The sequence below is a fragment of the Plectropomus leopardus genome, chromosome 7 (genome assembly GCF_026936395.1).
Source record: "Plectropomus leopardus strain MGB_pleo_1.0 chromosome 7, ASM2693639v1, whole genome shotgun sequence".
In the NCBI taxonomy this organism is placed as follows: domain Eukaryota; kingdom Metazoa; phylum Chordata; class Actinopteri; order Perciformes; family Serranidae; genus Plectropomus; species Plectropomus leopardus.
This window is the reverse complement of record NC_142182.1, coordinates 4,787,014-4,813,734: the sequence shown is the minus strand read 5'-3', so window position 1 is coordinate 4,813,734 and position 26,721 is coordinate 4,787,014. Positions and strand designations below refer to the sequence as shown.

Genomic DNA, 26,721 nt, shown 5'->3' with positions numbered 1-26,721 from the left:
CCCATCACACACACAGAGCAGAAGGAGGGAGACGGCGGCCGCTTACACCGGTGTTCAGCGGTTACTGCAGGCAGCGAGCACGCTAATAAATGACCGTATCAGGACCAGATCGAGACATTTTGGTGCCCTAGAAGAGATTGGAGTCACCTGTCGGACAATGAGAGCAGAGCGGACAGCTACATGTTTACTTCATCGAAAGAGAAATATATAAAACATATATCTGTTTGTGATATCAGCAGAAATCAGCATGTTGGTCGATTTATTGAAACCAGTCCTGAATAATATAAATATGTTCAAGAGTAGGAAACACACAATTCCAGAATAAATAGAGAGTTTAGATGCTACTTTTTGTAAATACAATTTGTTGTTGACATGTTGCCAGTACCTATTGCTGCTTTTACTTTGAAAAGAAACTCACAGGATGCGTCCTAATCAGGTGAACTCTCCAACTTTATGGAAACAACTGAATGAATCCCTCAAAAAGATATTCAGAGGAGCAAAGCCACCACACAAAAGACAGTCCTGACTCTGGAATAGGCTGAAAACTCACCTTTAAATATTTGAAAATTGATTATAAATCATTCACATTTGCCTCCCTGATCCACATCAGTCATGAGGATGTGAACCCACTTACACTCACTTCATCCTCTTTGTATTTTCAGGAGAAAGTTCCCCATCTCTGGGTCATGTTGTGGCATAATGCCTCTCCTTCTCTGCACCCCTGATGCATGCAAAGCATCTTGGAATAAGTAGTTTTTACAAACAATGGAGGTTACTGCATTTTCAGAGACTCGTAGAAAAGTTAAAAGACAAAATTCAATCACAATCTGCACTGAAGAAAGAGTGGAAAAATAAACATGTTTCCCTCCAAATATCACACAGAGGAGAAATTAATAACCAGAACGAGTGAGGAATAAGAGAGGCTTTTCTTTCTTTGTGTTATACAAGGCCAACCACTTTCCTATAATCAAATAATTATACACTGGCTTTAAAATTAGTTCCTAAATAAAAAACTAAGTTGAACATGGCACTGCTGCAGAGGTGATTTTTCACCGCTCACCAGGTTGCCAAAATAACTTCATTTTCTGGTTCACTCAGCACATTAAATGGACCGTGGAGCTGAGAGTCCATCAGGGCTGATATTATGTATTGTCAGAGACTGGTAGTGTTTTTAGAGAGCATCCAATCCAAACATAAGTGAGGCCAGCACCGCAGTAAAAACCCAAACAAGTGTTTCAGCAGTCCACCTGACTACTAATGCTCTCTTTTATGTGTGTGTGTGTGTGTGTGTTTTCTACATTTAAATATGCTTTGGCAATATGTAGAGTATTACTGTACATCCTGCCAATAAAGCCTATTGAATTGGGGAAAAAAAGAAGAGAGAGAGGGAGAGAGGGAGAGCATGCACAGTGACTGTGCTTTTTTCCAGACATCATTGTCAGCTGTGGTTTTGCACCACTGTGAATACCACACCACTCTGAGCCTTTGGGACACCTGACAATCAGGACGGGGAAAACAAAAAGCTGCTGCTGCAAGCAGACAGAGACAGACAGACAGACAGACAGACAGACAGACACACACACACACACACACACACACACACACACACACAGACACACACTTTTGCTCTGCTGTCAATCATACACTTCAGGAGAACTGACTGATGTTTAACCCCTTTGAACCTGAGCAACTTGCTTCGATTTCTATTAAAATCACAGGAAAAGGAAAAGGAAGGAAATGAGAAATTTAACAAGATACAGCCCAACAATTAGTGAGAAATTGGAAATAAAAAATAATAATAAAAAAAAAAAATCACAGGAAAATTATCTGATAATCAGAAAAAAGGAAAAGGGAAAAAACAAATAAGAAATTAACATAAAAAAAGTGAAATAATGATAAAAAAAAAAACATGTATACCTTTTTTTCTGTAATATTATTTGTGTATAATTTTAGGGACCCTTAATATGGTTTTCTGATTTTTCATTTTTTGGATAAATACATTTAAAAACAAAATACAGGAAATTTATCTGAAAATAAGCACAAAAAAAAGTAAAAACCAAAAGCAAATAAGAAAATGACCCTTAAAAGTGATATACATATATACACACAAACACATTTTTGTTCACTTCCATCCTTTTAAATATATCATTTTAATAAATCTAAATATAGTTTTCTGAACATTTTTCCCTTTTTTGATGAATAAGTTAAAAAAAATACAGGAAATCTACCTGAAAATAACTTTAAAAAAAAAAGTAAAAAAACAAAAACAAATAAGAAAATGAACCTAAAAAAGATAATAAAAATAAAGATGTATGCATTTTTTTCTGTACCATTATTTTACATTTATACTTTTGATAACTAAATATAGTTTTCTGGATATTTTTATCCTGCTTTGCATAATTTTCCTATAAACTGTGCAGTGTTAATAATAGATCATTTTAAGGCTTGCTAATTAATTCATACATCAATCATTTTTGTTCCAATAATGCGGTTTAATCAATCATATCTGAAGCCAATACTTTAAGCAAATCGAGTTTGCATTTTCTTCTTGTAAATTAATAACTCATACACATTATATCACACATTTGAAAAAAACAGCGTAGACAGCGTGGCATTTACTAGTCGTATTTATTCCATTCTTATAACGTGACATTTCTCCGACATGGAACAGCTACAATGATAAAAGACAATTAAATGTCAGTGAAATGAAGTTACACAGATTAGTTATTGGACTCGTTCCTGATCATTTTATACAGTTAATGATTTATCACTCGACTAAATTAAACCCGTCGGATAAATGGCTTGTTATTTGATAAGCTAGACTATGATACAATTACCGTATGAACAACTCAAGTCCAGCATATCACAGGAGAGCGCTCAGATGGACGGAGCCACTGTTCAGACATCAGATCAGACGTTAATCTAAATCATTTAAGAGCTCGGCTGACTTGTTTTTTTCTTTCAGAGGCTGTGCTTTAGTGGCACAAGAAGTTTAAAGCAGCACTGAACGAGCACGAAAAACAAAGTGCTCTGTGTATTTAAATAAACAGGGCTACAGTGAGATGAAACACGGAGGCAGGATGGACGGTCAAGAGCTGACTTTTAAGAGTTCGCGCAGTTTTAGTCGCTTCTTCCGAGCTTTGCAGTTTGTTGGAGGCTAAATCGATCAATCTCTTTCCTTCTCATCCGCATGCAATAATGCAATAATCATCTGCAGTCCTCTTTCACTTCACTGCACGAGAGGATCTTCCTATGAGTTTAGGCAATTTCCACAGAGATGATTTTTTACTGGGGCAAGTCAGCAATCGTACTCTTAATAAATATACACGGGGCTCAGTCTCTGCTGGCTGAGTGTCAGTGGTCATCGGTCAACATGGCGAGCGAGACGCCCGACAGTTGTGTTTGTTTTCTAATCTTTTGTCATCTGAAGAGAAAAGAAAAGAGGAGAGGAAAGGAGTTTGGGGATTTCTAACTCGGCTAACGCCCCAGAAAACTGAGCAAATTCGCTCGATCCCTTTCAAAAACACTCAAGGAGATGAAAAACTTCGCAAGAAATTACCCCAAATTAATAAGTAATTAGCGAAACGTAACAAGAAAATTATCTGAAATTTAGCACACAAAAAGGAAGAAACGAATATTTAAAAATGAAAGAAATGTGAATAGAATTAACTTCAAATTTATAATTATAGTTAAATTTAGTTAAATTATAGTTAAATAATAATTTTCTTATAATTTTCTGTCCGTGTTTTTTCTGTCTTTTTTCGACAATCATTTTGGATCATTTTCTTGTCAGCTTTTCCTAATTTCTCATAATTTGTGGCACATCTCTTGCCAAGTTGTCCGTTTCATTTTTATGTGTTTTCGAAAGATATGAAACCAATTTGCTCACGTTTCAAAGGTTTAAACACGTCCAAATGTTGATCCAGGGTTCAGAGGGTTAAGACTCAGGACTCCATTACTTTACTTTACTCCTCTTCCTCCTCCTCCTCCTCCTCCTCCCTGCACCTCCCTCCACCTCCCCACACACACCCCCCTCTCCTCTTAGTTCTCTCCCAGTTTCAGCTGTGCAAACTCGTTGGCCATCTGTAGCGCCTCCTGCAGGCAGTGTGTGTTCTTGCCGGTGGCCTGAGCAGACATGTCCTTGCCGCCGCCTTTGCCGTCCAGCAGGGGACACACCTCCTGAACCCACTCGCTGGCCTTCAGTCCGCGGTTGGCCACATCCTGAAGGGAGGAGAGGTGATCAGAGTTACAAATTACGATAAAATCCAACATGATTTCAATTTTCCAAATAAACCTGCTGCTTGCAACGTCTTACAACCATTTTATTTAATCACTTTCCTCTATTTACAATTACGGTTCCGGTTTATCACTTCCTGCTATGTGGCTTTAAAATAATATTCCGATATTTTAAGTCTAATCTTAATACACAATATATATCTCGATATTTTAAAATATCCTCTGAACTAATGCTAACTAATAAAATACAAAATGATTGAAGTTTTTCATTTAAAAAAAATACCGGAAATATTTTTTCTCTTAAAAGTATTTTGTCATTTTCAAAGAAAGCATGGCTTGGAAAGCAAAAAGCAATTTGGGGTGATTTTTAAAGAAAAAATGTTGGCTTTTTTTCCTTTAAAAGGCTTCATTGAATTTGTTTTTCCTTAAAAAGTTTTGGGATATTCATATTTCTTTCAAAATTTGACAATTTTTATGTTTTTTTTTAAAACAACAGAAGGAATTTTGCCTTCATGTGTTTTCACCAGAATTACACATTTTATCACAGCCACAAACTGTAAAAAAACAAAATTATTGGTCGATTTTTCAATTTTTGACAGTCCTCGAACGCACCAAGAGCTATTATACAATATATAATAATAATATAATAATAATAATAATAATAATATAATATATAATAGGTATATTTAGTTTTCCAAAACATTTCCAGGCTTGGAAATTACTATCTGAAAATTCCATGATTTTTCCAGGTTTTTCCATGACTGTACCAACCCTGTATTTGTGATGTGTCAAAACACTCACATTTTTTATCGTGATTACCACTGGGACAATATATGGTCCAACAAACGTAGTGATCGTAACGGGCCTATCCTGCTCACGGTTCGTCTGACTGAACAGGTGTGTTACCTGCGGGACTTGACACAGGCAGGTGATCTTGCCGGCGTCGGGGTCTACGGTGAAGAGCATCGCAGCGGTCTGAGGAGACTGAGTCTTCAGCAGCTTCAGTGACTCGTTCAGAGCCTGAGAGAGAATAAGGACAAATTTGAGCAGAAAAAACAGCGGGAGAGAAAGAAGGGAAGAGTAGAAACAGTGAAGAAAAAGAAAAAAAAAGTCTGGTAATCAGCACTATTGATGTCTCAAGGTCAGAACTAATGGGCCACAGAGCTGATTTGGGTCCCATGGCAATAACACAATGAGATAAGCTATGAGACTGCCTGCGAAAATGAGCAATACTGCAGAGATAGACTGGATTTTAATACTGTTTGTGCTTTTCATTTATTTTGGTAGGGGATGCTGATGAAGTCTTACGGATTTTATACATTTCCTCCTGTATGTGTATGTTGGGTCTTCTTTTACAAGGACATTTTGGCTGATATGTCAGTTCAGAGAACACTAAGAAAAATTTAAATGGGTAGAAAGGACATCCAGTTACATAATTTCAGTCTGCTCATACACCTTTTTACAAAAACATTTCCATGACGACATATTTTATGACTTTGAGGTAAACTTTGAAGACCATGCCTTCTCTAAAACGACCATCGATACTTCTATCAGTACAAAAAAGTACTGTACTATATCACAGCTTTTTAAATATATATTATTTACAAAATAATGAATTCACAACAGGACTACAACTGAATATGTAAATACAACTGAGAGACTTAAATAATTGTTTAAGCACTGGAGAGCATAAAGCTAAATGGTTGTATTTTGCATTAATTCTACTAATGATTTTAAATTAAAAAAATGGGCAGTTTCTTTTTTTTCTTTAAAAAGTTTTGGCATTTTTTATTACTTTTTTTCTGTAAAAATGTTTAGTGATTATTAAAGAAAGAAAGTGTAATATTTTTCTTTCATTTTTTTGCATTTTTTTTTTGCATTTTTTTCTCTTTTAACATTTTTTTTCTCGGTAAAGAAAAGCCTTTCCGTGTTTTCTTACAAAGAAATAACAGCCAGAAATTGAAGAAACAGAAATTATCGTTGAACTTTTAAATTTCTGACAGTCCTTGAACACATCATTTGTTATTATACAGGTTTGTGAAACAAAATTCCCTGACCTTCAGGGTATATTACATGACATTTCTAGGCCTGGAAATTGCTATTGGCATGTTCCATGACCTTTTTCCAGGTTTTCATGAGTGTACAAACCCTGAATACACTTTATTTTGTTGGCTGTTAAAAGTCCTGTATGGACTCGCACCTTTGCCGAGGCTCCGGTCTCCATCTCCATGATGAGCAGTGGTTGGTTGGGGTTGCTTTCAATCACATCCTTGGTTTTCTCCAGGACTCTCTTCTGGATGTCAGCCTTGTAGTTGCGGTCCAAGTCGTCCATGGTCTTCTTCAGGCCCTTTAGGGATTCCCTCATCTCGTCTTTCCTCCACTGGGAGATCATTGCTGTGCCTATCGACTGCAGAGACGACGGACATGTTTACACCACGCCGCAGATATTCTGAAGTCTTTGGAGCACAAAAAAACCCCATTTACCTCCGTCATGTCACCAATCTCTTTCTGGATGTCCTTGTTCGGGGCAGTCTGCTGCTTCACCTTGTCTCCCAGTTTGGACAAAGACTGTTGAAGGGAATCGGCTTTCTTCTCGGCCTGATGGATGTGAGACACAGACGGGTGAGCGAGACAAGGGCAAAGAGCAAAAAGTGAAGTGAGAGATGAGGGAGAAAGAAGAAGAAGCAGAGCAGTGAACGCAATAAAAAAAAGGAAAAAGATAAAGAGGAGGATCAAACAATAGTCTAAAAATAGTGAAGATTAATTCGTCCTCGGGGCCTGGAGAGAGGGGGAAAAAATGCAAAATGCTCTTTTGTAGCTCCAAGTTCAGCACAAGTCAAAAACAAGCTTCATTAAAGTTTCATCACTGGGGTGATTTTTTTCACAGGGGACCCAAAAAAGACACGTAGTCCCACAGTCTGAGACACAATTTCATTTTGTTAATTTTTTCTGTGAGCAGTAAGAAAATCAGTGTGACCATTTGACCGTCAACACAGAAGCGATCATTTTGGACGGAGACACACACTGCAGCAATATTAAATCTATAAAATGTTGGCTAAACTCTCTCCTATATGAGTGTGGGTGGATGTGTTACATGAGCATAATGCTGGAAGCGAGTGTGTGTGTGTGTGTGTGTGTGTGTGTGTGTCCTGACCTTCTGGGCCTCTGTTCCTGTCACAGCAACAATGCGGCGGATGCCCTTAGCGATGGCCTCCTCTGAGACGATGACAAACGGCGCGGCGTGACCTGCGTTCTGCAGATGGCTGCAGATAACAGAAACCAACATCGTTATACAACTGTGGGAGGCAGATGAGAGCGGCGAGGAGAAGGAGCAACACAGAGCGGGAGATACTACATTACAAAACCACAGCGGCGGGAACAAGGGATTCTTTGAAGTGGGCTGCAGATTAGAACATCAAAGACAACATCAGGAAGCACAACAACAGTTTACGAAAGTAGAATATTTTAAAACCTGCAGCTGCGTGGAGACGGCGGGACACGCAATTAAAAAACAAGTGCCATGCAAATGTCTCCTGCAGTGCTTAAATCGGACTCTGTGCATGTGCAGGGTGGTTTCAACAGCTCTGCACATAAATATAGCTCAGAAACCATTTGGACTCTGACTGTAATCAAATGAAATGTAAAGTCTTGCTATAATCTTTGTAAGAGCGGAGACGTCTTTGGCATTCAGGTGAATTTTACAGCCGGGAGCAGACACTGTAAAAGTCAGTGCAGCAAGTCTAATCGCTGGATTGAGCTCTGCGAAATGTTCCAGGGCTCGTCTGCGCGGGGACACGGCCGCCTCGTCATAAAGACCCACAAATCCAATTAATGGTTTCCACTTTACACACCGCCACCGGGCAGGTCTGACACTTGGGAAAATTGTTGGCTCCATGCAGATGCAGACATTTATTCAGAGTCAAATCTTCTCTGAGTTGATGTGAGGGCTGTGTATCTTCTCCTCAGAACATGCACTGTCATCACCAGCAGCGCCTCAGATGTGACGCTGAACACACAACAGGAGCAGGAGCTCACGTGCCTGCAGGTGTCTACAGGTATCAGACACTTAATTAAAGCTTTTAAAGTCATTTTTAACCAAATTTAACTCACAAATCATATTTTTCTTATTCAAGCACCACCGATGAGTATAAAAGTAAGTAGTATTTATGTTTGTGGTCCTGTGCAGAGGTAGAATTTATGCACGAATATGCTTATTAGAGCAAGTTTAATCTACATTTTGCCAACAGGTGAGTGCAAGTTTGAAGCAAAAAGAGACTCAAACCACTGCTGAGGGATAAGCTTTTCCTGCACTTCATCTATGCACATCTATACTGCACTGTTTGCTGCCAAAGACTTGAAAAAGATTCCAACTTTAACCCTTTGAAACCTGAGCAAATCTGCTTGATTTATTTCAAAAACACAGTAAGGCAAAGAGTAACCCAAAAATTGGCAAAAAAAAAGTAAAATGTTACATAAAAATTAGCAAAAACCTGAAAGAAAAAAACAGAAATACATTAAAAAAATGACCTGAAAAAGGTGCTAAAAATGGAAAAATACTAAAAATATTTTTCATAGCCTATATAATTCTGATAATCATACAGTTTCTAGACATTTTCACCTATTTTAAATAAAATATTTTCTCATCTCTCCTTTTTTTGAAAATTAACTTTCATGTGTTTTCTTGTCACCTTTTACTAATTTCTTGCAACTAACTTGCAGCTTGTTGCCTGTTCCCGTGTTTTTGAAGAGAGTTAAACCTCTTAGTTTAGGTTTGAGAGGTTTCAGTGGACTTTGCTGCCTCTGCTGTATTTGAACCATGACGGGTTAGTTTGCATCACACGTCAGCAGAAATGCACCAGCAATGAAATAAAGCATCATACTCACGTTCCACCACAAAACTCGATCGAGGTGAGAGACCCAGCAGTGCTGTCGGGGTTTTCCAGCAGGGTCTCAACTGGGATACCGATAGAGACGACGCGGACGGGGTCAGGGTAGGTCTCATCAAACACGGCACGCAGGCCCTGAATGGCCTTAGCCTTTGCTAGTGGGGCTTCCAGAGCGTACACCGGCTGGAGAGAGCAAAGTGTGGGAGAGGAAAATAAAAGGGTTAATTTTCAGAATTATTACAGCAAAAGCAAACCGACATTAAACTTCCATCAGGATCAAATATTGTTACAAAGCCTCTGTCTTCTCTTCAGCAAGAGACATTAAGCATTTCCTTATATATAGTATATCTTCTGTTTAAGGTTCAGGGAGGATGTTAGCTAAAGTTAACCCTTTAACACCTGTGCTGCATTTAGATACCTTTCACAAGCATTTAAACCTCTGTAACCTCGGAAAACTGGTTTGATTTCATTTGAAAACATAGGTGAAAAACATAATGAGCAACCAATGTCCCACAAAATGCTAAAAATTAGTAAAAGCTGACCAAAAAAGTACCTTAAATTATTATTGGATTTTATTAAAAAACTAGAGAAAATGTACAGAAAACTATATTTATATTTATATTTATTATAATAAGATCTTACATTATTGTTTTTAGCATCTTCTTATGGCCATTTTCTTGTTTGTTTGTTTGTTTGTTTTTTTTTTTAAAGTTCAACTTAATCTATTTTTATAGTAATTTTCTTGTTTGTTGTTTTTTACTAATTTCTTGTTGATGTTTTTTTTAGGTTATTTTCTTGCAAGTTTTAACAAATTTCTTGCAAATTTTTCAGCCATTTCTTTCTCAGTCGCTTATTGTCATCTTCCCATGTTTTTGAAAAAAAAAAAAAAATCAAGCCCATTTGCTCAAGTTTTAAAGGGTTCAACAGTTCATCTAAGATCATCATCATCTACATCAGAATCATTCTGAGTATGTAAAAGGTCAAAAGTCAAAATAAACTACTGTCAGGTGTGTGATTATTCCATGCGTATCTCCCCACTGACCTTAGCTTCTTTTATCATGGCACAGGCGATCTCCTCAGTCCTGCGGACCTCCCCGGTGCTCAGGGCACCTTTAGCAGTAAAGTCAAAGCGCAGACGGTCAGGGGCCACCAGGGAGCCCCTCTGGTCAGCCTCCCCCAGGACCCCCCGCAGGGCAAAGTTCAAGATATGTGTGGCGGTGTGGTTGCTCATGATGGGCCTGCGACGAGCCTGGAAAAAGAAGATGAACAGATAAACACGTGTGAACTTGACACAAACAAAACAAACAGAGCTCAGAAACAAACCTTGAAAATGTGTCATCATATTATTTTTATGCTTTTTAACTGCCCGACAATAAACATTATTATTAAATGTTCTCACCTCATCCACACGTAAGGTAACGCGGTCTCCAACCTTCAGAACGCCATAGACCGTCCCAATATGGAGGACGTAACCTCCTCTGACCTGCGTGTTCTTCACTGTGAACTCCATCCGCTGCAAAGAAAGTAAGACTTTTTAGACGTGTTTTTATTCAGCAGAAAAGACTGAAAAACAGGTTAAAAAAAAGTTAAAATCTCAATAGTTTCGTTAGAAAGTTCTCTGGTGGTTTGTGTGTTTTTCCCTAGCATTTAAAGATTAAACATTCATTTTTGTAAACTCATGCTTCAAAGTTTTTAAAGTGTTTGAGGGAGTGGTGTTAGATATGGAAGAGAACATAAGACTCAAGCATTAATATCATCAGCACAAATGAGAATTTTTTTTAAAGAATACATGAAGTCATACAAAAGAAGCAAAGTACTGACTTTTAAATTTTTAAAAGATGGTCCTCTGCAAACTGATATGAACATGTTTCATGTCATTCAGGTTCTCACTCATGAGACAGATGACAGCAACGTATTATGTTTCATTTATCCACCTATCAAAATTCACAATATTTACAGCCTTCTAAGAGATGTTTCAAACAAACTGCATGCTCAAAACACTTGCTCATTTAAAAAAAATACAAGGACCTTAACGAAAAACACAAATCTTAAAGTCACAACGAAAGTCAGTGTCAACACAGATGTTGACAATGAATCAGTATTACAGTGAGTATTACTGCCGGCAAACTATTACTGCATTACTATGAGTCGATCTATGTACTCTGTCATCAAAACGTTGATGTCGGTTTAATGTCCTTTAGTCAGAATGTAACAAACCTATTTCTAAACTTTTATGTAAAATTTAATCATCCAGCTTGGCAAATTTCACATAAACAAATTTAAACTTGCCAATTAATTCCATTGTTTAAACTTTTTTTTTAAAATTCTACATTCTACATATCAACAGCACATAACTGTAACCAATTATTCGGTGGTAATCTAGGATGTCTGATGTCTATTTTCTATGTTGGGAAAAAAAAAAACAAAAACATGTTAGCAGGTTGTGCTTATGTCTCATTTGTTGTCAATTTAAGCTTCAAGAAGTTTTTCAGTTGGGAGACCCATTTTATAAATATGAAAATTTAAAGAAATTGAGCATTGTCAGTTGCAGCAATCACATATGGATAATAATCATAGATAGTTAGCAAACAATGTTCCTCTTCGACATTTGTAGGCGATAACTGTATACCACGATAACAGTCTTCTGCATTAGACCCAAATGTTACACATCAACTATGTGATAGTTTCGTCATCATTTCTTATATAACTTAAAGGTCAACAAAGGGTGAATTCATTTCAGTTTGGGCTGAAACCTGGATTTCTGTTTTTACCCGCATTGCGATACTCAACACACCAACTCTAAAAATGAAGGCTTTTTAAAACCTCAGATGTCATCGTGCTTTTTCAAACACTCTCAAGCTGCATCAGTGGAGTTTGAACCACGGAGAAGCTCATGCATACATTTTTTGCATCCAATTTACTTTATTGTTGCACTTACGTCCTCTGTGCTGTCGTCCTCTCGGACCATGTAGCCCTCGTCGAATGTCTGTCCGCCCTGCTCGGCGTAGAAGGACGTCTGGTCCAGCAGCACACCGCACTCCTGCCCCGTGGTCACTTCATCGCAGAAGGCGCGGTCGCGGCGCAGGGCGAGCACCGTGGCTGAGGCCTGCTCAAAGTCTAGACACACAGACAGAGCGAGGATCAGAGCGAGAATGTCCTGATAATTCAGCCGTCCGTCTGAACCTGAGGTCTGTTGGCGAGAACGTTAATTCACTGACTGTAGGTGCCGTCTTCTTCGGAGGTGTATCTGTATTTGCACGAGTCATCTGTGGCGGGGATCTTCTTGTTCCTCAGCTCTTCGATGGCATAGATGTCCAACATGATGTGGTCTACGTCTCCTGCGCCCTTACCCTGGGACCTTAACTATACACACACACACACACACACACACACACACACACACACACACACACACACACACACACTTGTATTGTTATTCAGTTATAAACATAAAATCTATAACACTTAACTTGACATTTATATACACAATATGAGTTCTTTTAATTTGAAGGTGCAGTATGCCATTCTGGAGATTATAACCCACCAACCCTAAACATGAGTATTTCACAACCTGGGAATGAGATTCAATTAACTCTTTCTCCAGAATTACACACTTTAAAAACTTTAAAAAACAGAAATGAATGAAATAATTATTAAGAAACGTGGTATTTAAAGCGTAGCTGATAACCAAAGCAAATCATGAAGCCCATTTATAACCCGGTAACAGTAAGACTTGGTAAGAGCTTAGCCAGTCCTGCACAGAATTGATCACTGGCAATATGAGCAATGCACGCTGGTCAGATTTGTGTCCGAGCTCATCCCGACCTGCTCTGACGTCATGCAAAAGTGGACAGCGAAAATCCTTCAACATCAAGGCGCATCTAGTTGTCTTTTTAAAGGTTTTTTTCTATTAACAGAATATGTGTTGTGGCTGATGGAGACGTTACGCAGTCACAGAGACTGAATACATTCATCAAGAAGTATACAGAGTTTATTATATATTAACACTGGACTGTTTAAATGACTATAAGTAGTATTATTTTACAATACAAAGACTTATGGTAAGCAGCCTGAGTGGGATTATGAAGATTCTTAAAATAACATCTGCACAGATGTGAAGCCCTGAGTATAAACCGTCGGACTCATCTGCACTGAGAGCTGTTGTTTAAATATTCAGCTGATGTTTTTAACTTATTTATGTAGTTTGAGGGTGACAGGTGCGCTCAGCGGATTTATATACAGCAGCAAACTGATTTGATGCTGATTTACATGAGAATTCATGTAAAAATGAAGGTTGAACCATAACTAGTGAACATTTAGGAAGTGTGCAAACATAACAACTGTGCACGGGGCCCTCTGACCTTTTAACGTCAGTGACGTAGGCACTATTGAAATCTAAGTAGCCAGCATGACAGGCACAGCAGTGGATGTGTCTCTGAAACACTTAATATCATGTGTAAAAAAAAAAAAGCACACAGTTTTGTTTTCCTTATCTGCAATTTAGTTTTGTGACTGTCAAAAGGCGACATTTTTACCTGGAAAAACAAAGGTAATTTATCATTTTAATTGCAAGTCTAAACTTCACTATCAAGTCGACAAAAAATCCAAATTTGCTGGTTTGGTTAAAATATTTTTCCGTCCATTAATCAGCTCTGTTTCATAAAGTGCATACGAGGCAACATTTCTCCAACCTACGTGCATTATGATAAAAATGTGTGCGCTTTCACTTGTTTAATGATTCTCTGAGAACATTCTCGCTGTGGAGTCAGTCGTTCATTTTATTAGGTGAACTTGCAAAATCTAATGTAATTCAACACAAGCCAGGGATACACCCCATCTTTGTAAAAGCCTTATAATGTTCAGTCTGTGTAAATATTCTCACATGCTCATACGCAGAACTGACCTTAGAGTTGACTCCATGACAATGTCAATAAAAACAAACTTTATAAGCTTCACAAAGTTTTACTGCAGGGCTATTGTGCTGTGTCGCCTCAGATTGTACAGCTCTACCTCATAAACTCAGTGTTACATGGCAGGAAAAATAGGAAATATAAAAGACTTAGTGTTTCAAACTCCCTGTTTGGCAGGGAGCTGAACCGCAGTGCCAGTATGTACACAGACTGATGTGTTGGACAGCAGTGAGACAGCAGTCTGAGGCTGCAGCAAACTAGAAAAGAGATCAATCTTTTTTTGCAAAATCAAACAACAAGGGATTAGCGCAGGGGCTGTAAAGTAAATGAGGGTTTATTTAAACAGCAGGTGCACAGCTCTTGATTCTGACTTACAGTGCAATACTGGAGAACGCTGACGCAAGGATAAATCTTTTACCCACAGGAGTGGACACAGAGCACTGCTCGGTGGAGTTTCACTCAAAGAGCAGCCAATGCCAAATTCAAACAATCGGTAAATATCAGAAGGTCTCGTTCTCTTTGCTTCCCTCCTCCCACCTCCTCACCTGTGCTGCCTTCTTCTCCTCTTCGAAGGCGGCGATGTCCACCTCCATGCCCTTCTCCTCTGCGATGAGGGAGGTCAGGTCCAGAGGGAAGCCGTATGTGTCGTACAGCAGCCATGCTGTGTCACCTGGACGCACACACAAAAACAAACTGAAATGGTGCACTGAACCTGTTAAAATGACATCTTAAAGCGGTTTCAACTCTTTACTTGATATCTTAAAATAAGTTATTTCCAGTGCAATCATTAACACGTGATGCGTAGCGTGTGCTCATGTTACTGCTGATGTGTCTCACCTGGAAGGGTCTTGCTGTCTCCCAGACTGCTGATCTTCCTATCGAGGATGCAGCGTCCCCTGCTGAGGGTTTTGAGGAACTGCGTCTCCTCCTCATTAATAATGTCCTTCACCATTTCTGGGTCTTTCTTCAGCTCCGGGAAGGCTTCGCCCTGGAGAGTGAGAGAAAAAGAAGATGAGGATCAAAGATCGGGTGAGAGAGGGATGAAAAAAAAGGTAGTGATGTAGAGAGGAGTACATAACTAAAGCCAATTACTTTGTGGCAATCAGAATCAGAATCAGAATCAGAATCCGGTTTTATTGCCAAGTACATTTACACATACAATTTGACTCTGTGTTTCAATGCAAAACAAATAACATAAAGGAAGAATAAAAATATCGAAGATATAAATATACAAGCAATTTACAAATATAAAATGAAACAAAACAGAATGTAAAGAACAAAATATATGTGTGAAAGGTGCACTGGAGGAAGTACAGATGTGCAATTGGTTTTACAGTGCAAATATCTATAATTTAAATAAATAAGTTCACTGATAGTATGCATGTAAAGAAATCCAGTGCAGTGTGTGTTAATGTAACGCATAAAAAAATGATCTTATCTAGTATGTCTCATGTCTATTTTCTGTTTAAAAAAAGTTAAAAAAAAAAATACCCATGTGTCGCTTGAAAGAAATAGAACAGTTGTGCATCATTTTTAATTTATGCCATAATTTATGCAGCGAAAAGGTTTTTAAGAGACCCTTTAAGAGCCAGTGGAGTTTAGCCGTAAGCCTTACAGCACAAAGTATTTACAGTATATCTGCGCTAACCTGCTCTCCATTTTAACAGTTCATCACATTTGTAGAAAAAAAACCTGCTGAGGCTGTCCCCAGTTTAAAAAGGCCTCCTCTCAAGTTTTATGTGTTACACTCAGACCACCGAGTTTAGAATAAAAAGAAAATCTCACCAGCGAATCGACCACCACGTCCACCAAAGAGGCAAAGAAACCTTTCTGAGCTTTCAGCTTCTCGTGTGAGTAACGGACAGCACGACGAAGGATCCTCCTCAACACGTAGCTAAACGTGAAGAAAACAACAAAACATTACAATAATCTGACCTGTGATGTCTATGATGATTTTGACACTTTATATTTAGGCATTATATCAACTGAACTTAATCCCCAGGATAAATAGCTTAAAAAGCTGACCTTCTCCCCCAAGACTTTGCAATGATATATTTCGGAAGTGCTGGTTAAAACGTACATTACATGTGGATGAGAATATCACATTTTGCAGACACTGCGCTTCACATGGCGTCTTTGCATGTTTGTATTTGTCATTTTTGCTCTGTAATGTTCATGTCTCACCCTCTTCCTGTGTTGTCAGGCCGACCGCCATCTGACAGGGCGATGGTGATGGTGCGGGCGTGGTCAGCCAGCACGCGGTAGGCCATGTCAATACCATCAGTATCCTCAGCGCCTACTTTCCCGGTGTAAGGTCGAGCACCTGTACCCTGAAACAAACACACATTATGTTTAAAGTGTGTATTACATCAGTGGTTGATAACTTTCTTCTACACCAAGAGCTCCTCATCAACAGCACCAATCGTGCCAAAATGGTCACATTTGTCAACATAACAAGCGTGAGGGAACTGGGATGTCTGCACGACTGTGAGTCATTTGCCACAGTGTTGTTTGTATTGCAGTACGAATTTCAGTGGTTCCAAACTGGTGGGTCACAAAGCAGGTTGCAGGTGCATTATGAATGTACCGCAAGTGACTCACTAACATGTCAAGTTTGTAAAAAACACACTTTATTTTGAATTTCTGGCATAGAGTTTTTTATTTTGAAATTCTAGTTCCTGCTGTTAGATATTTTTTTATTGCCTTGCTCTTGGTATTATTTGGTTTATTAACACAATGTGTGTTGGCAGCATTTTTATGTCACTGATCTTAAAGCAATATTATGAACTCTGTTGTTTTGTTGAACTTATGACAAAAGACAAAATCTGGACCTTGTGGCTGGACCAGTTGGGAATCACTGACCTACTCTATACTTCTTTAATCTCATTGAAGGGATAGAAAAAGGCTAACTTTCTTTCTGGAGCATCTAGACATGCAAAATTTGAAAAAATATATGGGCACGTGGATGAAATGTGGCTATGCATATATGATCTATTATTACAACACTAAATAAAAATTTGATCACACAAAAAAGATATTGCACCCATAACAATAAGAGTAATGTACTTGGGTATGGACAACTGAAAAGATATTGCCTCTGACCACGACTATCACCACTGCAGAGGCATAAAAACTAAAACTCAAACTGAACTAATACAAACCTAAACTAAAACGAGAAAATTTCATCAATAAAAAAAAAAGACACTAACTGAAATAAACTGAACCGAAAATAAAAATTAACTAAATCAAAAACAAAAACTAATGAAAAATACAAAACTATAATAACTTTGACAGGTAATTTTTTTTTTTTACTCTTATACTTGGTTACATAGATATGGGTCATTTCAGTACCTTCTGAATGGCTTCAAAGTACGGGACAAAGAGGTCAGTGTCGTAGTTGGACATCTTGTTCTGCAGGACGGACACCAGGCGCTCCAGTCCCATCCCTGTGTCGATGCTCTTCTTAGGCAGCGGCTTCAGCTCCGTCTCTGACTCTCTGGAGCCACAAACAACAGTTACAATCATCAAAAAATGAGTGTGTACTTTTTAACAAGCAGTCTCAAAGTGGGAGAGCATACAGGTTTTTCTTACTGCATTTAAGGAGGATCATACAGCTCAAGTCCAACTTAAAAAAAAAAATGTTGTCCTTTTTATCTCAACACCATTTCTGTCCTGCGTCTTCCATTTCGTCAGTACGCACGTTGTGACTGATAAGATCCAAAAGTCATCTTATCTGCCTGTCCAGACTAAAACACAGCCCTGTTTTTGTAATACTCTTTGAACTGGTTATGTGAAAGTACAAAAATAAAATACACAACCAAATGAACATGAAAACCTTTCAATAATATAAAAAGGAAAAATAAATAAATAAACAGAGAAATTGTATAAAAAAAAAAAAAATAAATAAAAAAAAAAAAAAAAGGGGGGGAGGGTTATTATCAAAACACACACATAGACAATGGGTGGCTAATTGTGACACTACAACGTGTTTCTGAAACTTGTTCACATAAAGTCAGGTCTGACATTTGAAACATACACTCTCCACTTTGTCCAGTTTTTACTAAAGGTTTCCTTCTGGTTTCTCGAATTAAGTAATTCTCTCAATTAAATAAATACTGTATATTACAAAAATCCATTCATCAACACTGGGTATTTCTTTTTTTGGTCTATTTTAGGGGTTCCAAGATGCTGGAGTAGTGTGGAAGATAGTCGCAAACATAGCAATAATTTAGCATTTTAGAAATAAAAAAACAAACTCTGAGTCAGCGTCCGTTACCTGTTAAACTGAATGAACACAAGATTCCAGATCTCCAGCACGTTGGGGTCGTCCATGTTCACCAGGTGAGCGGCGTCCCTCCCTCCGATGCGGTCGTAGTGGATCTCACTGCAGGGGCCGCAGGGACCGGTGTCTCCCATCTCCCAGAAGTTGTCCTTCATGCTGCCTGGCAGGATGCGAGCCTCCTCCACCCTGAAAGAAACAAAGCAAGCAGAGAGAGATTATTTCATTAAATTAACATTAACAGAAAAAATTAACAGATAAAAATTAAATGGTGAGACAATTAGGACAAAAAACGCAAAGTGTGAAAGCCATCCCTCAGTGAGCAAAAGAATTATTTTATCAATTATCAATGTTATCAATGTTTACATCAGTAAGACATGATGTCAAAATTTACTGTCATAAACTGCCCGATTATTCGAAAAACAACTACATGACAATGAGAAATGTATCAAGATCTTAATATACATATACTGTAAAATAAAGATAATGTAGGTGTGCACAAATTATTGTGAGGTAAATATACCTGTGTGTGTGTGTGTGTGTGTGTGTGTGTGTGTGTGTGTGTAAGATACGTGATTTGAATAACTTGTGTCAGGGCTAATATATTCACACTGTATCCTGACAAAACCAACAGAAAGAAATCAGCCGATTAGAAATCTGAAAAACTCTGCATGTTTATATTTTGTGGACTTTCCCCCTCTTTTATGGAGCTGCTTCAGCAGGGCCGGCAGCGTGTTTTTATGTTGGCAGAGACGGTGAGTGAAAAGTGAAACAAGCAAAGCAAATAAAAACAAACAGAAATAAAAGAGAAAATGGGAAAAGGTTTAATGTTTAGTGGAGAAAAAACTGAATGAAAGCTTTGAATATTTAAATAAATGGTAGAAAACTGGACTTTTATTTCATTTATTGGGACATGAAAAGATGGTGAGATATGAGATGAGACAGGGAGGTGGAAAATAGAGAGGGTGAGACTGTTGTGGGCTGTTGCTGTAGGCAGTGGTGGCTCTGTGGGACTGGGGGAGGAGAAGAAGGGCTTTTCCTCAGGGAATAACCAAACAACGTTGTGCAATTACAGAGGTGGATAGAGTGTTTTGCAACGCTCGTGAAGCGATACACTGCAACATCTATAAAAAGAGCCGTATAAGAGTTGTAGAGGAGCTTCAAGGAACTCCCTCCAGATAATTCAGGATTTAAAAAATTATTCTCAGTGGCTGGTGATAATTAAAAGCTGCTCTAAACCCTTCATCTGATGTGTTCATCAATACACCTCAATCCCAAACTGCACTCACCCGAGGTCGATCCAGATCTGCTTGCACTCCAGGTCGGGCTCCAGGCCCGCGTCAGCGTTACCCCCGAAGTAGGTGACATACAGGCGGTCTATGGAAATACCAAATTCCTGGGTCAGCAGCTCCAGGGCCATGTTACAGGCCAGTTGCTGTAGAGGGAGGAGAGGAGATACAGAGTGAGTGGAGTGAAGAAAAAGACACAGAGGACAAGACAACAAGGGCGGCAGATAAAAAGTAACTCCACAGAACTACAGAAAGCACACATTTGGACACATTACTTTTGAAACTGAGGCTACAGGACAACAGAAAGAGTGCTTTTGCAACAGGTAGAAAACCTACAACCGCCAGAATGCTTTACACCTGATAAAACCAATATACGCTCCCTTTAATGAGCGACGTAATGCGGAAGGGTCCGAAACAATGATGACCAGCCGGATCTCGTATTAAACGGTAAGCTATGACATGTTTCTGAAAACATTTGTTACAGTAACCTTGGTTTATACTGATCAGCACTGCTTAAGCCTGGTGTAAACTGTGTGACTTTGGGCTGCAAGATGACCATCATGAAAGAAACGTGGCGATGTCTTTGGTCGTATCTCTAAAACAGCGCTCCTACATTGCACCGTTGTCACGGTTGTGCAATCAAACTCCAGAAAAATGGGGAATCGTTTTTTTCAGTAATAAGTTCAGTAAGGAAGTGAAAAAATGTGAATAAGACAACACGAGAGTGAATATTCTGACCATGAGTTTCACAACTGTTTGCCTGGGTCCAGACCTTTGAATCCGCCCACTCGGCTGGGTTTGATTTGACTGAAGATGGACAATTTTGTCTGATATCAAGCAACGCACCTGTGAGTTCTGCTCCGAACGCCAGTATTGAATCAACAGATGTCGTATGTGAACTGTAAAATTTCCTAACACGGGTAAAATTCTGTGTCAGGTCAGTAGGAAGAAACTTTTTGTTACATTAGACCATGTTTGTGCTCATAAAACCACACACAGTGCAGTAAAAACACGAGATTACTGTGCTTTCTGCATTAAATCATTCTGTATAGCTTCTTCTTTCGCTTACCACTTTATCTTTGTGTCAAAATAAAGGGCACTGCAGCAGATAAAGTTGTAACTAAGCGAATAACTCCACTGGGCTGATATATGGGTCAATATTAACTTACTGCAGATAAATAAGTGTAGGTGTACACGTTGGCCAATACGTAGCAAAAAAACTGCAGCACAGAAAAGGCTAACTAGGTCTGAGGTCATTTCAAAATGAGAGCAGTGACAAGTAGATTTTTCTACTTTAAAAGTGTCCTGTTAAGCATAGTTCTTACAAGATTATTGAAAAAATAAAAAACTGTCTTTCAATTTATTTTTATCAAATATGGATATATCTGTATCTGCTTCAAAAAATCAAATATCAGTCGGGTTATAACTGTAAGGTGACAAGACAGTAACAATAAAAATAAAAATATAACACCTTGAAGTAGTCCCCAAAGGACCAGGACCCCAGCATCTCGAAGAAGGTGTGATGGTACACATCTTTCCCCACATCGTCCAGGTCGTTGTGTTTGCCTCCTGCACGGATACACTTCTGCGTGTTGGCGGCACGACGCAGCCTGGCCATAGGGTGGGACGGGTCGATGGTGTTGAGGAAGATGGGCTTGAACTACGAGGGAAAATAAAAGCAAAATCCTGAGTTGTGCTCTACTGAAAGAGCGACACAAGAATATTATAGTTTCATTATTATAGAGTCTAAGCTTTGTACATCAGTGGGTACGTTTGAAAGACAGAAATGTCATGACGTTGCATGGATGGAGAGTTTGAAGAATCAGTGACGTCTTTTAAAACACTTATTAAAATTTAGGTTTAAACACAATCCTTTTATCAGCTCCTATCCTTTTATTATCATTGTTGTAATTATCTTATTTAGTGTTTATTTAAAAGGGTCACAGCATTTTTATGACAGAGTTTGCAGGGCTGCCAATTTACATCCATACAGACAACGGAAACAAACAAAATATATATATAAATATATTTTTAAAAATTTATATATATATATATATATATATATATATATATATATATATATATATATATACCTCATTACCAAATTTGCTTATTTGCTTCATTGATGGTATTTATTTTATGAGTGGGGTTGCTGTTTCTTTGTATTTCTTGAAATTACCTTATTTATTTTCTTAAATGTTGCATTGTTTTAAATCTAGGATAAACCATGTACTGTACCTGGTTCATGCCAGCATTGGCGAAGAGCAGCGTAGGGTCGTCAAGCGGGATGGTGGCTGACGAGTGGACGTACTTGTGCTCATAGCGACGGAAGAAGTCAATGAACTTCTCGCGGATTTGAGCTGCACTCAAAGAGGAGTCCATCCTGAATCAGCTGTCTGGACAAAAAACACACATGAAAGATAATTAATACTTTGAATATCAAACATGTTTAAACAAGCACCTCACAGGGGAATTCAGCTCCATGCACAACTGAGTTGTAACAAAGCAGCTGAGCCAGGTTATAGGGACACAAAGGATGACAAAATATATTTTATTCTGATCAAAAGCAACTCTTCTACTTATTGATTAAAGAGTGAACAAGTTTGAACTCCTTTAACTAAATGCTACAAATGTGTCTTGTCCATTTTTACCTTATAAAAACCAGCTAATGCAATGTCCTTCCAGCCTAAATAAAACAAGCAGAGCAGAATTTGAGTCTTATTCTAAAATCATGATTGGACTGCGCTAACATGGTAACTATGTGTTGTCTGCAGAGCACAGACTAGACAGGTTAAACACTCAGCTTACTTGTCCAACCAGTCGAATTTTTCTTATCACATGTGGACAAACCTGGTTGATCTCTTTTGGTTTGATGCTGAAAGCAGCTAATTAAGCTGCACCCTAAAACATGTGGTGAACAGAGGCTGGTGTTCCTCTGACAAAGCGCTCCACGGCTCCATTACAAGGCTCAACTGGTAAAATGTCATCATAGAGGGTACATTTATTTTTTGCACTATCTGTGATCCTTCTCCCCAGCTTTCTAACAAGACTGACAGCGACACTATAAAATTGCGAGTTTCCAAACAATTTTTCCATTTTCAAAGAGAGTTAGACTGCTATAAAAGCCCTTTGGCTGTAAGGCACAACATGGAAATTACACCAGTTACAACCAGTTAAACCAGCTTTGCCTTTTATGCAAGTTAGCCATTTGCTCCAAGCTAGGCTTTGCTTCAACACACTCGTAAATGAACAAACACAGAAACAAACCACAGCACATGAAATGCTTTTGTAGATTTTTCCACACTGTTACACCATTATAGCTATACGTTCAATATCTCTAGTTATATTTGGTCGTTGTGGGCAAAGCTGCAAATAAAGGAGCAGAACTGCTTTAAAGCAATACTAGATTTTTACATTATTAAACTTTATGAGGAACGACTGAGGAGGGATCCCTCGTCCAGGACAGACGTGCAGACTGTAGAGTGAGTGAACACAAACTTTCTGGACCCAGAACAACAAACGATTAAGTTTAATTATGTGCTAAAAAGATCTTTGTGGTGGGGGATGTTTTAACTGTTGTGGTCCACCACAAATAAATGAACGTGTGGGAAACCCTGTGATGCTTCTGTACTTGTATCTTAACTCCTTCACCCCCATTCGCTCCTGTGTGTCCTTACAAGCTGTTTTAACAAAATGTTCTCCTCTGTCATTTCCTCCAACAAATTGGCCTTTGGCTATTTCCATAAACCAACAGCAACTCAGGAATCCTGTAAGGCGGGTGAAGCTTTTCATGCTGCAGGGACTGCTCAAAAAGCAATTTAGGGAAATCTAGGGAAATTCAGGAAAATTGGGATGTGTTTTTTTAATTTTCCTACTATTTATTCAGTACATACTGTGTTGTGTAAGCAACAACAAATAGAAACCACACCCATAATAACATTTCCATAACAATTTTGAAAGACATTATGTTATTTTGTTTTACAACAAAAAACTGTTTTTCTGTGACTCCACTGACCACAAATTTCTTTGTTTTTTTTGACCCCAAGCTATTTCTTTTGTTATGTTTTAACACCAAGCAAAAGTTTTTTGGGTTTTTTGTTACAAAGTAAATTGCATCTACTGAATTTCTTCCATTTTCCTTATGAACTCTCTGTCTTATGATTTCCTCCTCTGCTCTAAGAGCTAAGTCTGGATCAGACACTACTGCTGACGTAGGCCTGAAAAACTCATTGAAACATTGTGTGTGTGATACTAGCCGGCACATAAAAACCTTATTATTCAAACCTCATCTGATGCCAATTAAAGTCATATTGCAGTCTAGTCATTTCAACTTAAGTTGGAGATAGAGACAGCCAAAACTTTGCTCATAAGTAAAAAACGATCAAGACTTGTGTTATACAAATAAGCAACCAAACTAGAAAAAACTCAATTGCAGCGAGCTGGATTAAAGCCGTCCGAAGGATTTGAATTCAATTAAAATACATCTCTAGTTTTATATCCAAGCAACACAAATACAGTACGTCTCTAATTAAAAGAAACACATCAGAATTCCCATCAGTGGACTCATTCGTAAACTACATGGCAAAGGAAACCACACAGCTGCTGCCTTCAGCTCTCTGGGGCGAGCGAGCGGACGGTAAACACCCAACATCCCCATCCTGACTACCAAACCACTCTGTTGGCAACCAGAGAAAGTGGAGACATTTGGGCGATGAGATGGAAAGTTTCGCCTCTGCGAACAAGAGACTGAGTGGTGCAAATGGGGCTTATTGTGAGGAAGATGAGACTTTGTAAATGACACGTTTGTGACAGAAAACAGGATACGATAACAAGAATACATGAACAACAGGGAAAAGTGTGCACTTTTAAGGATGCAAATAAGGATCAGCGATATTTGTGAGGATGTCATTTGGATTTTTCGTTTACAGTTTACAGTTCAGGTTTAAATCTTTTAAGTATTATTGTAATTTTGAAATCATATAAAAAACATCTCTGATCCCATTTTCTAATTAAAATTATGCGTGCTAAAAAAGTACATAAATAGATAAAAATTACAAAATACAAGAAGTAAAATATACTACTGTATAGAAATATACGTATTTGTGTGTGTGTGCACTTTTTTGTTGGTTTTACTTTTTATTGGCATCATATCATTTCATGTATCTTACTCAATTTGCAGTTCATGCATTAATGACATTAATGCATTCTTTTTATAAATGAAAAATGATGTGAACATGTGAGATACATCAGCATAACAACTAATCAATTTATAAAATGATAAATAATGATAGAAAATGACAGTAGGTACAGCACATATTTAAATCTTTTAAGTTTTATCATAATTTTGAAATCATAGGGAAATATTATATACATTATTAAAATTCTGCCTGCTATTTGATATTTTTTTCTACTATACTTTCAACCCCCCTGTAGAGCAACAGAGAGCTAAGAAAAAATACAAGAAAAAACATGAATTAAAATTGCAAAATGCAGCACGAGATATAGCATATGCAAATACATATAAATATATGTATAAGTACACATGAAAAGAAAAAAAGCTAATTAAAGGATATAAAGTCCAGTATAAAGTGCAAATATGTATATTTCTTTGTAATTACTTCACAGATCAATAGCTTAGGTGGGTGGTACAATCTTTATGTCAAAGTGGAGCAGCTCTGTTTAGTCTCCAAATCATAGCTTACCTCTACCATTGGGGAGGCCCACAAATAGAGACTACAATTAGTTATATCCGCAGGTTTGACTTTAAATCTCAGTGGGCTTATTTTCCTTTTCACCTGCTGACTAACACCAGTTCCCCCTTGTCACCTTTACACCTCTGTTGTAAACAAGCGCACAGAAAGCGCTGTCGCGAATTAGTGCCAGTCATGTCACATATATTTCATCTTTAAATTGATTTAAAAAAAGCCGGATTGCAGCATTTTCAGATCTCCAGCTGACCTCAAACTCTGCTGTGTTGGGCACTAGCTTGACAAGCTGACGTTAGCAAGCTAAACGTTAGCTAGACGCTGCTACCTCAGCGTGAGAAAGACAATTTAGCGCACAACTCTATCAGAAACCCTACTTTGCTGAATGGTACGGCAAACGTTATTTGCTTAAAAAGCGTCTGAGAAAGAGATAATACTCACAGAAGTCGCTATTCTCGCAGAATGAATCGGTTACTGCACCCAGACACACTGCTTTAGCCCACGCTGCTCGACCAAAAGGAAAGCTCAGAGCACATAAGACACGCCTACGGCGGCAGCTCATTGGCCAAACGGCACCGGTACTCAAAAATCCTCGATTCCTATTGGACGAGCCTCCTGTCAATCTTAGCCCAGCCCGCCACATCAATGGTGCGAACTTCCCTGGTTTGGCTGATGCAATGTAAATGACACCGGTGACAGAGTTTGTTTTAAATTTTTAGATCGTCTGATAAAGAAAGGTTTGATAACATACAAAAAATGCGTAGATAAATTTAAAACACCTGTAAAACGAGAGGAGGACACTATTGTTTTTAATGCTGTTCCAGAAAATCTCCTTATACAAAAACGTAAAGTCTGGGGCTTTAATCTACCTAATCTTTAAGATTGTGGGAAAATATTTATATTGGTGGAACTAATTAACCATTATACTACCACTATATTAACCATTTGTCACCAGCAAATTGGTTTGATTTCTTAAAAAAAAAATGCCCCTAAGTAACCCTAACCGTCCCTTCTAAATGTGTCTGGTCATCCTTATTAAATACAATACAGAGAGGAAAAGCATGGGGGAAAAAGTCAAAAATACTGTTAAATAACTAGCTTAAGGAGTGGGCCTCCTTCAAAATATTATATAGAAATTATTCAGTAAAGCTTGTGTTGGACACAATCAAGATATTGATTATAAAAGTGATTTTTGTGGGCTAGAAAAAGAAAGTATTTGTCACAAAGTTTTTAAATGTGTCTACAACAGAATGTATTTGGACCGATGTTGCTAACTTTCTAGAAATAAAAATAAAATAACCTAAAATAAAATAAATAAAATGAAAGAAAGAAACTTAAGATAAATATTGAAATCAATATATTTGATGTAATGTTATACTTTAGGCAAGATAAGACTGAAAAAAGCAAATTGCATAT

General features: G+C 38.1%; 1 protein-coding gene across 2 annotated transcripts; it reads right to left on the bottom strand.

The window, feature by feature from the left end:
- Nucleotides 1–2,609: 2,609 nt before the first annotated feature.
- aars1 (alanyl-tRNA synthetase 1) lies at nt 2,610–25,867 on the bottom strand. Of its 2 annotated transcripts, none has more exons than XM_042496523.2 (20): nt 25,747–25,867; nt 21,839–21,996; nt 21,072–21,260; nt 19,601–19,746; nt 18,309–18,500; nt 17,384–17,528; nt 16,217–16,362; nt 15,818–15,926; nt 14,870–15,020; nt 14,578–14,702; nt 12,341–12,485; nt 12,061–12,239; nt 10,522–10,635; nt 10,165–10,371; nt 9,121–9,305; nt 7,391–7,499; nt 6,721–6,834; nt 6,437–6,643; nt 5,143–5,256; nt 2,610–4,221 (listed from the first exon to the last, which is right to left on the bottom strand). In XM_042496523.2, the coding sequence occupies exons 2-20, from the start codon at nt 21,980–21,982 to the stop codon at nt 4,042–4,044; spliced, it is 2,901 nt and encodes a 966-aa protein (XP_042352457.2). In that variant the 5' UTR covers nt 21,983–21,996; nt 25,747–25,867; the 3' UTR covers nt 2,610–4,041. The 2 variants fall into 2 exon arrangements, with proteins under 2 accessions (XP_042352457.2, XP_087935835.1); XM_088079709.1 differs by having other exon boundaries at nt 21,839–21,992; nt 25,747–25,825.
- Between the last annotated feature and the right edge of the window lie 854 nt (nt 25,868–26,721).